General features: G+C 42.5%; 1 protein-coding gene across 3 annotated transcripts; it reads right to left on the bottom strand.

Annotated features, from left to right (window-relative positions):
• Positions 1–403: 403 nt before the first annotated feature.
• On the bottom strand, positions 404–16765 carry LOC131930183 (protocadherin gamma-A11). Of its 3 annotated transcripts, none has more exons than XM_059286702.1 (4): positions 16709–16765; positions 2644–5702; positions 2188–2298; positions 404–1307 (listed from the first exon to the last, which is right to left on the bottom strand). In XM_059286702.1, exons 2-4 carry the CDS (start codon positions 5668–5670, stop codon positions 1296–1298), a joined length of 3150 nt encoding a protein of 1049 aa, XP_059142685.1. In that variant the 5' UTR covers positions 5671–5702; positions 16709–16765; the 3' UTR covers positions 404–1295. The 3 variants fall into 3 exon arrangements, with proteins under 3 accessions (XP_059142685.1, XP_059142614.1, XP_059142761.1); XM_059286631.1 differs by lacking the exon at positions 16709–16765 and adding an exon at positions 13262–13557; XM_059286778.1 differs by lacking the exon at positions 16709–16765 and adding an exon at positions 13262–13557 and having other exon boundaries at positions 2188–2295.
• Between the last annotated feature and the right edge of the window lie 658 nt (positions 16766–17423).

The raw sequence follows: 17423 nt of genomic DNA, 5'->3' as shown, positions 1-17423 counted from the left end.
ATGATTTAATTCATTAGAATAGAATAATTTGTAAACATTCGTATGCAATAAACGTAAAATTGATTTCATTGTTTAGCTTTAAACATATGAAAGAAGCAACGTAACACGCATAGGCTTATGTTAGTGGATATCTCCATCCAGTAAATATTTCAAAGAATTATTTAAAACAACCAAATATTTATTCAATATATTATTACCTTTATCACATTTTACAATGTTACATTTTTGTTTAGGTTGAATGTATTTTAAAAATACTGCTACAAAATTCATTTTACACCCCCCCCCCTCCCGCCACAAAAAAAATCATACTATTTTTGCGAACCCTAATCTTTTTTTTTCTGACACCCCCCCCCCCCCCCCCCCCCCACTTCCAACAAGTACTACTTATATTACATTAGCCATACCCTTCTCTAAGTTCAATTATCTTATTAGGTTAAAACAAAATCATAAATGTACATTTCTAAAAATTGAAAACAACACAACACAAAAAAAAATAATCTCTAAATGAATTCATGAGTTGAAAGAACTAAAAGACTTGTCGAATTATCTGAACGATTTCTCTGAACTGGGCTGAGTTAAGGAACCAGCAACACCGGGCGTGTTCCCTTTCAACTCAACAGGATGATAAAAATGACATGCCAGTTTCAACCGAAACGAAATATCACAGAACAGCAATTGATTCGTCTCCCCCCGGGGGGTGCACAGCTAGCCAGGACAAACGAATCAGGGCTGGAGGGGAGGGGGTTGTCAGATAGCTGGGGCGAACGAAAGAGAGGGCGGGGTGGGGGGGGAAGTAACAGAGATGTAAAACAGGGGAGGTCACTGTTAGACGGGGGATCACCATGCTCCCTAGCACAAAAACAAGAGCGATGAAGGTCGAGCAAAATTTCAGATCATGCTGGGTAAATAAATGAAACAAACCAAAATATAATCTTTTAAAATGAAGGATGAGATAAGCTGTCTGAATTCGACAGGGAAAATAAAAACAGAAAGAAAATAATAATATTCATTTGGGTAAAGAAATAAAAGAAAGAAAGAAATCAGTCTCTGGCTTCTCTCTGTATTTGGTCTCGTTTATTTTCACAATGTTGCTCCCGAGTTTCACATGGATGACGTCATCGTACGCATCCCATTGTAACAGCCAATAGGGTTTTGGAGATTATCTGGCACTCTGGAGTATGCTGGCACTAGTACCTCGGTCCACTTCCACGAGGTGTTGGTCTGGGTAATCCACGAGTGATGGTCAAGGACGGTTGTTGTATGTTTGTTTGTCGGTGGTCGCGAGTTGTTGATACTCAAACGTTCATCTAAAACAAAACAAAATTATAACTCAATTTTTTTTCTCTCCCAAACATTAAAGCAATTTTAAACAAGCATCTATTGTATAAAAATATTTCTACTTTAAGTTTTTTTCTTCTTACTTCTTAAGTTTTTTTTTTTCGCGAAAGCATAATGGCAAATTAAATTATAGAGACGACAAACTGATAGCACACAAATGTGCACCCGATGCTTGAGAAAAAAAAACCGCAAAAAAGAACAAAGGCGTTTTCTTTTCTTTATAAACTCAAGTGTCACTCGTTTAATGGGTTCATAAATATCCAATTATAACAACCCCCCCCCCCCCCCGCGCTATTTAGCAATACAATAAATTACAGTAGCAGACGACAACCTGTGACTTAGAAGCCGCAAGAGGCTCCATAAACATATGAGGCTGTAAAAATGCTAGGCTCATGAATGTGATAGACCCCCACATTGCAATGTTAGCTTTTTAAAACGACTATTTCTTTTAGATTATTAATTAAGCTTGGTCAAGTTTAGATACACTGATTATTTTTTTTATAAAAATTATGGAATAAATATTTAAAAAATAGTGAAATAACGTAACATTTTATTTAAAAAAAATTAATCCGTCTTGAAATGCAAAAGTGAGACATCGTCCGTTACACTTTTTTAACCCCCCCCCCCGAAGTGTGATGTCTGACGTCCTATGTAACGGTCCATTACTAATGAAGAATTTGTATATCACGGGTAAGCTAACAGTTTTGTAAGTTTACACAATTTTGTAAATGGTGTGTACAGTATGAGAGGTAAACTTTTATTTAGAGATCCTCATCGTTAATGTACATAATCATCCCCCCCCCCTCCCCACCGACCTATGAGCTCTATGAGCTGTCGCTAGAGGCCTACCTTGAGAACGGACACGTCCAACTCACTACCACCGCGACCACTGTCGCTGGTTTCCACAGAGGAACTGCTGCACAGGTCCGTGTCGTGGCTGGTTGATGCTGGCCTCACCTGCTGACCAACACATTGAACATTACTCACTGATGGACACACGTGTAGTTAGTAACTAAGTAGGTGTTAGCGTAACAAATAATTAAAGTCATTTAAGATTTGATTCTCTGTAAATATGAGTGTATTTTCGATGTCCCGATAATTTGCAATAAACAGCGAATATTAGATAACTACCACAATTTTCATTTCTTATATGCTGCTGCATTAAAATATCTCAAACTGCAACTAAAATAAGCCGCTATATTGTATATTATTCAACTAACAAATTATTGAATGTTTCCCGACTTAAAATAGCCCCAGTGTTTTAAAATAAGCCCCCCCCCCGTCAACATACATCCCCCCGCTCACCTGTTTGTTTGGACACGGCGGCCGTCTCCCTCCCCTCATCGACCTGACCAGGGCGTTGTGTTTCTGTAGGGCCACGTCAACCAGCTGGTCCCCCGGGCCCTCCTCCTCAAACACCTTGATGTTGAACCCACTGTCTGGCTTCTGTGGAAACTGACTGCCGGTTCGAGAGTTCGTCGTGGAGGGGTAGAACGGGGCCGGCGACACGAATGGAATTTGGCCGCTGCTGAAGTTGTTGTACGGCTGTGGGAAGCTGTGGTTGAAAGCTGGGGAGCTGGTGCGGTTGAAGGAGTTGGGCGGGGCCGGGTTAAAAGTGGAGAACCCGCCGGTGAAGCCGGTGTCCGGCTGGGAAGTTGACGTCTCGGAGGTGTCGGAACACGGCACGGCGCTGTCGAAGGTGACGCATTTCTTCCCGGGGCGTGTCTGGGTGCCGAGGCGAGGCTCGGGGAAGACGGTGGGGTAGGTCAGGGGGCTGGTGGCTAAGACCTTCTCCAGAACGTCGTCCCCACCCCCCTCCGTGATGTACACCTGGGTGCTGCTCGCGACCTTGTCGAACGTCTGCTTGTCCACGTGTTTCTCGCGGCTGAACTTCCGCTTGTCCATGAACCGGATGAAGCACAGCGTGGCTAAAACGATGACGGCCACGCACAATGTCACACACACCATGATGATGACGATGGTCATGTAAGAGTCACGTGATCGAGTTTTGGTCGTCTGCTCGACGATGTCCACACGGAGGTTCGCCTGAGTCTCTTTCTGCGGGTTGCCGTTGTCGTGGACGCTGATGACAATGTTGAAGCTCTGAATGTCCGTGGCGGTGAGGCGCGTTACCAAGGTAACCAGCCCGGTGTCTTGGTTGATCCAGAACAATCGGGAGACCGTCGTGTTGGGGGTGAGCAGCGAGTAGGTCAGTCGGCCGTTTTCACCGCTGTCAGGGTCGTGAGCGATGACCTTGACGACCTCGTGACCGGGGGCGACGTCCAGGTTGAGCACCACGCTCTGGTTGTCCGGCCCTGGGAAGGTGATGAGGGGAAAGTTGTCGTTCTCGTCCAGGACCTCGATTTCAATCTCCACGGACGAGTTGCGCGGCGGCTTACCCAAGTCAAAGGCGGTGACGACAAAGTGAAACTTCGGGCTGGTTTCGTAGTCCAGGGTACTCGTCAGGGTCAAGGTTCCGTTCGCGATGGACAGGGAGAAAGGAGGGTCGGGCTGGAGGGGAGAGTTGATCAGGATGTACTCAACTTTCCCGCCTAAGCCAAGGTCAGGGTCGGTCGCGGTGACTTGACCCACGACAGCGCCGGGTTTGGTGCCCTCGGTCACCTGGAACTTGTACCTGGGGAGCTCGAACGCCGGCCAGTTGTCGTTGAGGTCCTCGATGTCGATGATGACGGTGGCCGTGGCGGTCAGGGGGGAGAGGCTCTCGTCAAACGCCAGGACCTGGAGCGTGTACTTGCTGGTGGTCTCGCGGTCCAGGCCGCGGACCGCCGTGTAGATGTAACCGTTGGACTCGTTGATCTCGAACTCCACCACCCCCGGGTCGAGGGCGTACCTCAGGCGGGCGTTGGCCCCCGTGTCGGCGTCCCTGGCGGTCACGCTGCCCACGAGCTCCCCGATCTCCTGGTTTTCCTTCACGCTCATGACGTACACGGCCCGGCTGAACACGGGCGGGTTGTCGTTGACGTCGTCCACTACAATGGACAGCTGCGCGGTGCTGGACAGCGGGGGGCTGCCCCTGTCCACGCACACGATGGGGAGGACAAAGTTCGAGTTGGTTTCCCTGTCCAGCGCCCTCGCCACCGAGACGGTGTAATAGTTCTGTTGCTGCTGTTTGAAGGCGAAGAACTCGCCGCTCAGGGAACAGCTGGTCATCCCGTTCTCGTTGGAATCGCTGTCCGTGACTTGAACGGCGGCTATGATGGTGTCGAGGGCGGCGTCTTCCGAGACGGCAGCGGCGTTGCCACGTTGGTTCAGGTAAACAACTTTAATCTTGGGTGGGTCGTTGACTGTGTCCTCGACCGTGATGACCACTTCGGCATCAGTAAACAAAGACGAGGGCGTCACGCCGTTGTCGGATGCCCGCACTTTAAAAGTGAAAGTAGAACCGCCTTCCGTTTCCAGACTCCGCAACGTTTTAATCTCACCGGTAGATGGATCTATACCAAAAAGTTCAGAAATTTTGTAGTTGGCGTTGGCTTGATAAAATTTATACCCCACCTTCCCGTTGATTCCTTCATCGGCATCGCTAGCGGAAACTATGAGAACAGTGGAGCCTACGGGCGTCGTCTCTTTGATGCTTCTCTCGAACCTCCCCGAGCTAAACACAGGCGCGTTGTCGTTCGCGTCAATCACATTCACCTGTACAGGCAGCTTCACCTCATGAGGCCCATCAGACGCCACCAGAGACAGAGAATAGGACGCCACCGTCTCCCTGTCCAGCTGACCAATCACACGAAGGCTGACCATAAACTTCGGCGTGCCGTCAGAATTCTTGGTCTTCTCCACCACCAAATCAAAAACCTTCGGGTAGTTATTGTCCAGTCTGTAGCTCTGGACCTGATTCGCTGGATCTATATCCGCATCGGTGGCCGCGGGCAGCATGACGGTCGAGTTGATTTTCACGTCCTCGGAGAAACTCGCGACGTAGTTCTGAACATTGAACTCGGGTTTCCTGTCGTTTATATCGAGGATATTGACCTGGACGGTGGGGTAGGTGATAGGGGTGGTGCCCTCGTCCATGAGGGTAATGGTGAGGAAACACACCAGCACCTCCGGACACAGCTTCTCCGCGTCCAAGACGACGATGGAGGAAATATCCCCGGTGGCTTTGTTGATTCGAAACAGGTCTGACCGCGAGACCTGACTGATGGTGGAGCTCGAGTTACCGGCCCTGTTCATCTTGGCGAATATGTTGCCGAAGAGAAAGGGCGCCGGGCGCTCCTCCTGCACGTCGAACGTGATGGTCTGGGCAAGGGTGGCCACGAGCAGGGACACGGCCACGGTCAAGGTTGTTGTATCCATCGGGCTAGACATGACGACAGCTGACTTCACTCACGTGATGGGCGCTGCCAAAAGAAAATAAACGGACGGATTAGACATGAATACACATCATAACCAGGAATAAACGTCACAATAGGCTATAAAACAAACGTAGGGCTACTGGTAACAAACAGGATATATATATATATATATATATATATATATATATATATATATATATATATATATATATATATATATATATATATATATGTGTGTGTGTGTGTGTGTATAAAGTTCGGTAAAAATATAAACGACCGTATTAGATCTATCGCTTATAATGACGACTGAACATAACTTCCCTAACTAGAATGACGACACATTTTGTTATATCCTTTGTTCATCAGCACGGCACGAAGCCTGCTTTGAACTAATGCTAATGTATATACACGGCCTACGCAATGATTATAATTACATACGGTAATTACCTTTTAAGTTTTTTTTTCTTTAATGAAAAATAGAAGTGTTGGCGGCAGACAGGAGAGAAGAGATCGATAAAATTATCAGTAAAGCGGAAATACGATTGGCCCAGTGATATCGACAGGAAGGGAAAGTTTTTTTGCATCGCTTAAATTAGTCTTCAGTTTACATTTTTTTTCTTCCAAATTAATATTAAAAAAAAAAAAACAATGCAATATCACTAACTCTGTTGCGCATGATAAATCGGCTCTACTCCCGTGAATGACAACTAGCCCCCCCCCCCCCCCCCCCCCCCCCATCAATCGTGCTCTTGTTCAACTCAGAAAACCTGTCCATTAAATGGCCTCTGTATCGGGTGGGTTGATAACTCAGCAAAGTCGCGTTTTTTCCCCTGTATACTCGATGTAGTAAGTCATACTCTGGTTAATACTTTTCAAGTTATTTTTAGCACTATCGAAAGACACGTTACAGAAAAAAAAACACACAACACAATCTAATGCTTTGAATGTTATTTTATTTTCTGTTGGGTGGGGGTTGGGAGAAGAAAGGGGGTCGGTCCCGGTGTCGAGAGAAAGGAGGAGAATAAACAGAGGCTTTAATTAAAAGTCATCAGTCTTAACAGACGAAAAAAAAAAACAAAACATGACGGCAGTTAAGTACCCAATAAAGTTATGAAACGGATCGAAATAAATGTTCAGACCACCGCGTGATTTGAACAAGTGCGTGGTTGTCGGCTTGCAAACAGCAATAAAAGATGGAAGATTGCAGCCACGATTAAAAAAGAACAGCTAGAGCTGTTCAAACAATTTTTTTGCGCTGCTTTTGAAAATTGCAATAAAAACCGAGGAAGGGACATAATCAGATAAAACTGTTAGAGGCAAGGGCCGGCAATTTGCAGTAAAATTACCACAGCTACCATCGGAGCGTTGAATCTGAGAGCGCGATGACCTGTTTCTCTCCCTTGATTGAAGTCCCCAGATTGCCCGATAGAGGGACATTGGCAGGGCCGTTCCCTAGACAACATAATCAATCCACGATTTGACGGGCTAATTTTCTGGCCTGCTGTATAAAATCATGTCTCAAGTATTTAAAGGAACATCTACCACTAAAATGGTAGAATGCCTTTGGATTTGATATTTAGCTGAGAAATAAGATTTATGATTGAAGTACAATGAGCTGTATTTTTAAATTCTGGAACATAATTACTTTTATGATGCATTGAAAAGATGACAGGTCAATATTACTCTCTCCGAAAACAAACACACAAAGCTTTTGGTTAAACAACAGAATCAAGAGTACTTCCTGATGTTTGAAAAAAAAATGGAACCGATTTTGTCATGCATAGAAAAGATGGCAGGTTCCGATAACTCTCATAGAACATCCGACTGACAGTTAGGAGAATATCCCAAGGGCGTTGGGCGTCGTTCGCGGAAAAAAAAAAGTTCCATTTCTAGACACGCCGAAGATGGATTAAAACTTGATACCATCTTGACCTCTTGTTAACTAGACTAATTTTTTTTCCGTCACCAGTAGTGTCGGCAGGCCAATTAGGTTTAAATTTAATTAAAGACAGCTGTAAAAATCCGTCGAACCAAACCGACATTTTGTTTAAGTATGACTGTTATAGTTAACAAGATTTTAAAAAGAAACAACAAATGTTGATTGCCGTGTTTTTATTTCTTAAAGCCTTTCAATTATTGAGAATTAACTCAAGCATAGACAGATCAACTGACATTTCCTGTCTACCTATTCTCACACACCAGGACCGGAAGACGCGAGATTATAAAAAAAAAATCTCGTGTCTTATTGTAATCGTGTGTTATGTAAACACATCATTTTAGTTTTTGGGATTTTGAAATTTTTCATGATAACAGAATTTATCTGAGTTGTAAAGTCTTCCGGTTTGGTTTAAAAAAAAAACCAACGGAAAATGTGCGCGCATGCAGTTTTCGGAGCGCAGTTGCACATTCAAAGAGGTCTAAAGGAGATTTCTAGACACAACATTTTCTTGTAACAGCTAGCCAAATACAAGTAGAAGGTTAACAACGTCGTGTCATTTATATACTGATTTATACCCACGATTACTGACATAGCTAATGTTCGGCTACTTGGGATAGGATTAAGTTAATCTAAAATAGATAATGTTAGACTTTCTGGGATAGGATTAAGTTAATCTAAAACAGATAATGTTCGGCTAGTTGGGATACGATTAAGTTAATCTAAAATAGATGTTAGACTTTCTGGGATAGGATTAAGTTAATCTAAAATAGATAATGTTCGGTTAGTTGGGATAAGATTAAGTTAATCTAAAATACATAATGTTTGGCTATTTGGGATAGAAGTAAATTATTTGTGTGTGAAAGCAAATACATATACGGCTAAAAGTAACCGACTTTTAAAGTAAACGAATTTTTGTAATGGTTAACTAGCTTTCGTTGATTACACACACATAAAAATCACCAGAGTAAGATTTTTTTAAAGTCGTTAAATTTAAACGCACGGTTCATAAACTGTCCTGATGTATGCGTACTCGTGATGAAACCACCACATCAAGTCGCTTAGTATCAAAAGTGAGCTAAAGAAAATATTTCGATCTTGCAAAGTCAACATCGTTTCAAGTGGCTGCAGGCGGCCAAGCTACCCATTAACGGAGACTCAACGGGACAGACAAGGTCAGTTTAAAGCTGGAAGGAAAGAGTCCACCCCTCCCCCCTTACCCCATGATCTGTATAAAGGCTTGAAATGGGAGAGAAACGGTGGATGAGATTTCATAGGTCCATATAGTTCTGACTCATTTGACTGAAGGGGTGATACAGAAATCTTATCCAAGATCTCACATCGTACAGCGGGGACGACCCTAACCGTGGTGGTGGCCCCTCAAACACACTCAATTCTTTTGTTGCCTGCTTTCACTGAAATTTCCCTGACCGGCGTTCGTTCATCTACTCAAGATGGCGCTGATACGTCAAGGTCAGAAAAGGACTATAATTAGATTTCAGGCTGCGGGCCGCCGTGGGCTATCAGCATGGGATCGCGGGCTGAATGAGCACTATCAGCATCTACGCCGGGCTGGAAGCCAGCCCTCCCACCTGGGACCCTTTGACCCACCTGTCATGCCACCTAGGGACACAAAGAGGGCGGCAACAATGGCCAGCGGTCCTGTAAGTCAACTGCATGTCACGTGATGAGGTGTTAACACAGAGTCAACTGTCAACACTTGATGGTGTCTCAGATTTCGCAGACGACACGACAGGCGATTGGTTTCTCGCTGCCCTACAGGCCAGGTTACAGCCGTGTCACTTTAAATAGATTTTTTTTGGTAGTCAGATAGAACTGTATTTTAGAAGCCACATTTATATGAAGTTGTCTTAGAGATTTTATAAACCCGTTAACTACCAACTGAGACCAATGGTTGTAAAATAAATAGTATCTACTTGTTATATAACTTTTATTTTTCTTTTTATAATTCTGTAATTGATTAGCACTGACATAATTGTATCAAGTTATTTTTTTCCGGCAGTGAAGCTAAAATAAGAAATAAGTTAGGGGTTTTGGGCCAGGGTTAAGATAAATACTAGAAAAAAAAACAGCATAAAATAATCACCGACTAATTAGTGCCGATAAGTACTGAAAAAATATTTCTAATGTGCCGAGGAAGGGAGGGGGGTACTTGTATACAGGAACCAAGTTACAATTGAGTGAAATAAGAATACTCTCGGCCCCAGAAGTGTTTAATGGGGTTGTTACAATGACAGGGTGGAGGCTGGGAGGTAGACGATGCCAGTTATTACACCCTGATGCTAGACAGGCCGCGGATGGATTTTAGCGTCAAGTGCTGGTCATTTGGCCAGTTAATAGAACGGTCAGCGCCAGACCACGGCGCCGAATGTCAGTCTTGGCGCTGGCACGGCACGTGAGTGAAGCAGGTAGAAGGGACTGGTGAGTGAGGCCTGTCTACACGTTGGTACCGGGGAACAGCTGGGTGAGCTTGATCTAACTGGCAATAGAAATGGATTTTAAGATATCAACTTATCAAACTGTTGATTCATAAGCACAGTGGGTTGTTTATAGCTAGAGATATCATAACCCAAAACACTAATCCTGAACTTAAGCGACAGAGAGACGCATTAATACAGCAATATTTGAAGTCTAACCACAAACGTTATAACTTGCAACAACAGCTGCTTGTTAATAAAACGAGATGTGATTTAGCGAAGAAACTATTTTCATGATGGGAGACAAATCAGCGGATACGTCTAGCTCACCGTTTACACAACTGGATAAGGGGGGGGGGGGAGGAGGAGGAGGAGAAAGAAAGGGAGAGAAGGACGGCTAGTGTTGGTCCGACAATCCCTGGACTGCAAATTTGACCAGCGCTGACCTCCGCGTGAAAGTCACGTGATCAGATGTAAACAAAACCATGTGAGCTCATGCAAATACCGCCGAGCCCCTAGACCTGGTGGTTTCCTATCGGCTGCTAGTGCAGGAGCTAAGCTACAGACAGAAAGTACAATTCAATGAGGGGGGGGGGGGGGGGGGAGGGAAAGAAACAACAACCGCACAACATCCAGACTATAAAGCCTATGTTTAGTGTAGCTGTGAATCAGAACAGATCGAAACAAAAGACATACACCAGCCAACAACAAGAGGATCACATTAAAAAAAAAAGCAGAGCTCCCTTGCTCACGGGGCTAAATTAGACGTGAGCTAGATCTATTTATACGCAGACCCGGGCGCTCCAAGACTGAGGGGCACTCACCCGTGACGGCTTGATTTAGAATGCTTCAGGTACAATGTTAACATTAATACCAGGGTTATTTTTTTAACCCCCCCCCCCCCCCTCGCAGGCATCTAACCATAAACAATTATTTTCACAATTTTTCTTTTTATACACACCATTATTTTCACACTATTTGTTTTTTATTCGCTGAAAACCCAACAAGCTTAATATAATTAAGTTCTCATCAAGAGGTCTGTTTTGTCTGCTTGTGAATTTAAAATATCTCTTCACGTGAGGGAATGTACTGTCTTGACATCTGGTTTTTGTTTCGTTGTGAAAAAACAAAATACTGTTCAGCATTCCTTAAAACGGGACCCGTTAAACCGTTAATTGCAAATAAATGACGTCATCGGGAAAAGTGGACAGGGGGCGTGGACACAGGGATTTGTGCGTCAACTCCTTAGCCGGAACGCAATAGTTGCATGCGGTACTAAGCGCATGCACATACGGAATGCGGGGGCTTTACCTTCAACGGTCAATATTGGCCCAGGCATCAGCCAGACTTAAGAAAGTTCAAACCTCTGTAACAGTGACCACAGTCAAGTCACTGACAGACGCTCGTGTTAAAGCTGACTGTCGACGTCATTGGTGACCTAAGTGTACAGAGTACAACCAACGGCGACTGTTAGGGACAGGTGACGTGCTGCAACGTCACGGTGAGGTTTGAGGTGGTGTTGGTGCATAGTATCACCACCTTAACACTAATCCTCATCTAAACTAGTGTTCATAGTATCACTATCTTAGAACTAGTCCTGATCTAAACTAGTGTTCATAGTATCACTACCCTAGCGCTAATCCTGACCTAAATTATTGTTCATAGTATCACTACCCTAACCTAACTATTGTTCATAGTATCACTACTCTAACCTAAACATGTTCATAGTATCACTAACCTAGCGCTAACCCTGACCTAAACTATTGTTCATAGTATCACTATTTTAGAACTAATCCTCATCTAAACTAGTGTTCATAGTATCACTACCCTAGTACTAATCTTAACCTAAATTACTGTTCATAGTATCACTACCCTAGCGCTAATCCTGACCTAAATTATTGTTCATAGTATCACAACTTTAACCCTAATCCGGACCTAAAGTATAGCCATCACCCAGGCCATAAAGGATATAACGGTAAAGAAAAAGTAGATGGGATAGGTACAGTGCGGTATGTACAGTCAAACTAACGTTTTACTTTCTCTTTTCATTTTGCAACAGAAAAAAAAGTAATTTTCCTCAAAGATGTTAAAAAAAGACACGTTATAACCTGAATAATTAAATCATCAGATGAAACAAGAAGAAATGTAAACAAAATCACGTGTTATTAGTAAATAAACATCCTAGGTGGGAGGGGGGGGGGAATTAAGTAAAGGAACCAAATCTGTAACAAAAGTTGTGTACAAATCTGTAACAAAAGTTGTGTAGAGTTTGGCGCAGGTGAACTCCATGGTGCTAAACTCTTTGGATTAGAAGATAACATATAAAGGGTTTATGTTACACACCAGAACTTAACAGAATAGTTCAACAACACACATATAAAGTGAGACGTCGGTTTAACCACTACACGATCTGCGTGCAGATGAAGCAGAGTTTGACTGATCACTAAGCCTTTCTGCCTTTGTTTTTCCGAATTCAAGTCAGGTACTTATCTGAGCTGGGTGGACTCAGGGAAAAGCCTTTGGCGGCATTGTATTTGTTAAACAGTTCAGTGGTCATTGCAGTGTACAGCTGACTTTGACGCCTTTTGGTAAATGCTAAAACTGCCAGTGGTCATTACAATGTACACAACTTCCTTTGCCACTTGCCTGTTAAACGCTCACTAGTACTTTGTATCAGCAAATCTAACCCAAACGGAACACGTCTCATTTAACATTAGAGATACGGTGACGTTTGGGGCTATGAAGCTAACGGTTAAGCTTTAATAGAGTAAATGTTGATTAGTTCGGGCCGAAGATGAAGGCATTTTTAATTTAAAAAACAAAACAAGGCTTAACATAATAAGCAACTAACAAAGCTCAGATGACCGAGCTTTAAAGAAATATTTCTAGCTATCTAGATAGAGCCAAATGTATTTGATTGTTTTTAGTTAAAGCTTAGAGCACAATACATCACCAATCAGTAGGCCAGTCTTTTCATTTAGTTACAATATATTAGTTCTACACAACGTCTAGAATATATGGCTGGGTGGTCGCCATTGACACGACAGGCTTTAATTTTAATCTGGTATTAAATTAATAAAAGTAAAAACTTGAACACACAAAAACAGCAATATAAAACAATTGGATCTACTTAAGTTTTATAACTCATGATATTGTATGTTAAGTAAAATATCAATAGACTAAGAGTCTAAGACGATGAAACTAACAAATCTTCAACACCCAACACTTACCCTTGTTATCAGCATTTAACAAACGGCTGTTTTCTGTTTTGGTTAAAATTTTGCAAATAACTTCCAAAAGACGGGTGTTTTTTGTTTCCTATGAGTTGTTATTCGTTATATCCACATGAATGAAAAACTGAACTATTTCCTTTAGCTTGTGAATTAGTCTAATGGCACTTTATCTTGGAATGCTGCACTAAAAGAATTTCGGTGCAATCTATCGAACTGCATCTACAAACTCGATACAATGCCACAAGACACAGGTGAAATAGAAGTAGAGCGAACAGGACACAACGATGCGGCGAGGGAACAGTGAGAGCAACTTAATGACACTTGAAGACCAAGTCCAGCTAACAGGAATTACAACACAACATCTGCGACGGCCGTCACAACAAAGCCCCAGCCAATAAGGTCCGAGCTAATATCCGATGGGCGGGCTCTAAAAACATCGCTCGCCCTCGCCGCTCGCTCAACGGACACGCGGCACGCCGATGCTGACGAGACGGACGTGGTAGCGCGGGAATTCTTTTCAAACGACTGGACTTGTTGAAACATTTATTAAAAGTAAACTTTGAAGGAAATAATTTCCAAGCTTTGCCTTCCTAAAATGTGTGCAAAACAACTTATTTCATCGTTAATGTTCACGCTCAAAGCCTTAGCACTAGACGTCACTGGGCTATATTTAGGACATTTATTGGAGTAATGGCGGAGGCTGTTGAATGGAACGATGTGAATCGACATTCCAGTAGTGATTCACACGGGCGAGTCAACAAAAACAGACATAGTGTTAAAAGGCTGGTAATGCGAACACGGTGTTATTACAAAAGGGCAGAGGAGCGGCCTAGGGAGGTTCAACATTAGCATGTAGTATGAAAGAAAAATGGGAAAATTTAAAAATACGTCAAATAAGTATCAAATTACTAAACGTACACGTTAAAAAAAACAACAAACAAGATAAAAGCAAACGGCAAAACATGCGTATAATAAACAGTGACATAATAATACATCTCGAAGCAGCCACGAGAAAATAGAGACAAATGTTTTGGGAAGCAGTGAGTATCGAGGACTAAAATATGAGGACGATTAAGCAGTAGCGTCACACGGCGGGGGGGGGGGGGGGGGGGGGGGGCGGGCGGCGGCGGTCCGCACCGGGTGACTTCATTTGGAGGGTGACATCAATTCAGAAAATGGTAAAATTTACTGTCAAGACAATCTTTATCTAGTTTAAATAAAACAGGGAGTGAGGAGGGTGCCATTAAACCTCAGTTAACACACCGGGTGACACACGACTTAGTGACGCTACTGGGATTAGGGTCGTGGCTATAGTTTGGGTTAGGATAGCGACACTGGCTAAGGTAATGCCACGAATATCTCCTGCTTACCTAACTGACATTATAAGTAAAAAAAAAATCACCTCCAGATAGGAACTAGCTATGTGACGACGAACAAGTCTGACCACACCACAGTAGCGGAACGAGACCAGCTCCTACTGGCGTCACCACAGCCGCATCTGTCCAGCTGGTCAGTGACGCTTGTCCAAACTTTCCACGTGACCCAAATTGTGACCCGTCGTTTATATCGGTAACAGCATTGATCTCTAAGGCCATCAGAGCCGCAACAATTTCCTCCCCGACCCAGCACAACAATCGCGAGATTCGCTGCAGTGATAGCCGCCTTTGTCTGCGAGACCGCAGTCGTTACAGGAGGAAGATCCACCATCGTCAATTAGAAAGGGGGGGTCCCTATCTATCGTGCTGTCGACGGCGGGTTTAAGGGGAGCGCTGACCTTTAATAAACCGGCACAAAGGACTGCCCTGCCTACTTATATTACTGACCGTTGAAAGTTTGGAATTGTTCAAAGGACCACAAAGTAAATAGTTTCAATTGTTGAGTCAGAGTTTAAAAGGGGGGTAACACCCCCCTCACCCCCGCCCTCATAAATCGCCGTGGTTGATTGTAAATCCACGTGTGATCAGCGATAAGTAAATTGTTCCGACGACAGCTCACGGCTAGAGCTTTCTTCCAAAAATGGCCCACGGGGAGGGCACCCATTTCCTTGGGTTCAATTTCTTTACTGCCTAGTGCACTCGCGACGCGCACTGATGAGTTTTCAATCTCAGCTCTCTCGTCGGCGCGAACCGTAAAGCGCTTAAAAGTCGGCGGGTTTTATTTGGGTTTGCGGCTTTGATCCCATAAAACATCGCCCCCAGGCTTATCCCAGCCTACCCCTAGTCTACCGCGTTAGTCTCCACCTACCCCGTCAGGGATTTTTTGAACAAGTTCCTTAAAAGCTCATGATTCATACAGGGATTGACAATCCCCCCCCCCCCCCCCCCCCCACAGGTAAATACCGTTCTAATGACCTGATTTAAATTACTAGTTGATTCCTTGGCCCAACATTGCCACTAGGTCTACACTGAACTCTACCAGGTTTTGAACTTACTTAATACTCCAGAGGTTTGATCAATGAGGATCTATTGGGTGTGTGGGTGAAAGGGGTGGGGGTGAGGGGACTCCTAACATCTTGAATGAGATTAAACACCAACATAGAATGAAGGTCATTTCTCTTAGTTTTATCGATGATAATGTGTAGGTGTAGTGTAGCTTATGTTTATAGTTTGTATTATAAAATTAGCTAGAGTCTAGATTCTATGTCTAGCTCTAAGTCAAGGTTTAAATAAGAAAAAAAATATTTTTAGGTGCAAAATAAGATTCTAAGAATTTTTTTTAAAAACTAGAAAATCCAGACCTAAAACTAAAAATCTAGATTTTTCATCTTTCGATTCTAGATCTAGATCTGTGTCTAGATGCTACAAATAATTAAGATGAAACTTTATGCATAAAGATAAACTATTATAAAAAGCTAGTCTAGGTGTTGTCACATCAGAAATGCACCCACATAGAATCTAGATCTACATCTAGAATCTAGATCTAGCTAATCCATGACGAATCGCCAAAATAAAAGTGGCTTGGCTAGATCTAAGATAGCTAGATCTAGATTAAATCTGGAAGATTTAAAATTTAATCTAGATTCTAGATCTAGATAGATCTAAGAGTTTTCTTACTTTTCTAGACTTTACTAGAATCAGTAGAATCTAGATTTGATCATTATAGTTTATAGATCTAGATATCTAGATCTAGAATTCTCACTCAGTCTAGATTAGAATCAATCTAGAATATAGATCTAGATTAGATAGAGATTTAGATCCTAGAGTGATTCTAATCTACTATATCTAGGATCTATCTCTTTCTCTAGAAGAGTAGTATAGAAGTATAGATCTAGAATCTATTTTATATTATATCTAGTCTAGAAATCTAGATCTAGAAATGAGATCAAATTCTAGATCTAGATTCTCTAGATCTAGAAGTAAGAAGAGATCCAGATTTCTAGACTAGATTCTCTAGACTAGTCTAGACTCTAGATTTAATGAATAGTTTAAATTAGAAACTTTTTACCGTTGTATTATTGTATTTTTAATTTCATTTGTTGGCATTTTCATAACTTGTGACAGAAATTCCACAACTAGACTTAGTCTAGTCTAAATTTCTGCGTTAACAGCGTCTTTTAAATTTAAAATACCTAGATCTAGATCTAGATAGATTCTACAATTCTATATATAGATTCTACAATATAAATCTAGAAAAATATTCTAGATCTAGATATTGAACCTAGAAACTAGACCCATGATAAATGTTTCAATCTCAAAACATGTGTTCGTAATAACAATAATTCCAGCACTAGAATCACTGAAATCTTAGCCAGAATTTTGAACATTAATTTTTCTAACTGGTTTAAACAAGATAAACTGCTGGATTCTATATCATCTATGTCTACATACGTTATAATCGGACTACTTTGACTTCAATATTTTTTAAACGTATTTAGATCTAATTAGAACAATATATACATAAAATCTAAGCGAAAAGGTTAGAGTCTACAATTTCAAAAGTTGGCCTTATTTTTCTTAACTGCTTGGTCACGCCTACTATGAATGAATCCATTGTTGTTTTGCTGCACGGGATGGCATGATTAAAATAGAACCAATCAGCTTTTGCTTCCTTTTCCCTTTAACCTTTACAATTTGAATTCGACATTAGCCTAGCCCTACTAAAAACATTAAGTTTAGGCCTATGCCCCTTCTAACGCTAAACCTGGTTTAGTTTTAGATCT

The sequence above is a fragment of the Physella acuta genome, unplaced genomic scaffold (genome assembly GCF_028476545.2).
Source record: "Physella acuta isolate Inbredline_101_S28 unplaced genomic scaffold, ASM2847654v3 ptg000010l, whole genome shotgun sequence".
Taxonomy (NCBI): Eukaryota; Metazoa; Mollusca; class Gastropoda; family Physidae; genus Physella; species Physella acuta.
Note: the sequence above shows the minus strand (reverse complement) of the source record. Positions and strands in the feature narration are given on the sequence as shown.

Coding starts and splice junctions, on each gene's coding strand:
- LOC131930183 (XM_059286702.1), bottom strand. CDS start 5,670: ATGTCTAGCCCGATGGATACAACAACCTTGACCGTGGCCGTGTCCCTG. Junction 2,299..2,643: donor CGCCGTGTCCAAACAAACAG/GTGAGCGGGGGG, acceptor TGTGTTGGTCAG/CAGGTGAGGCCAGCATCAAC.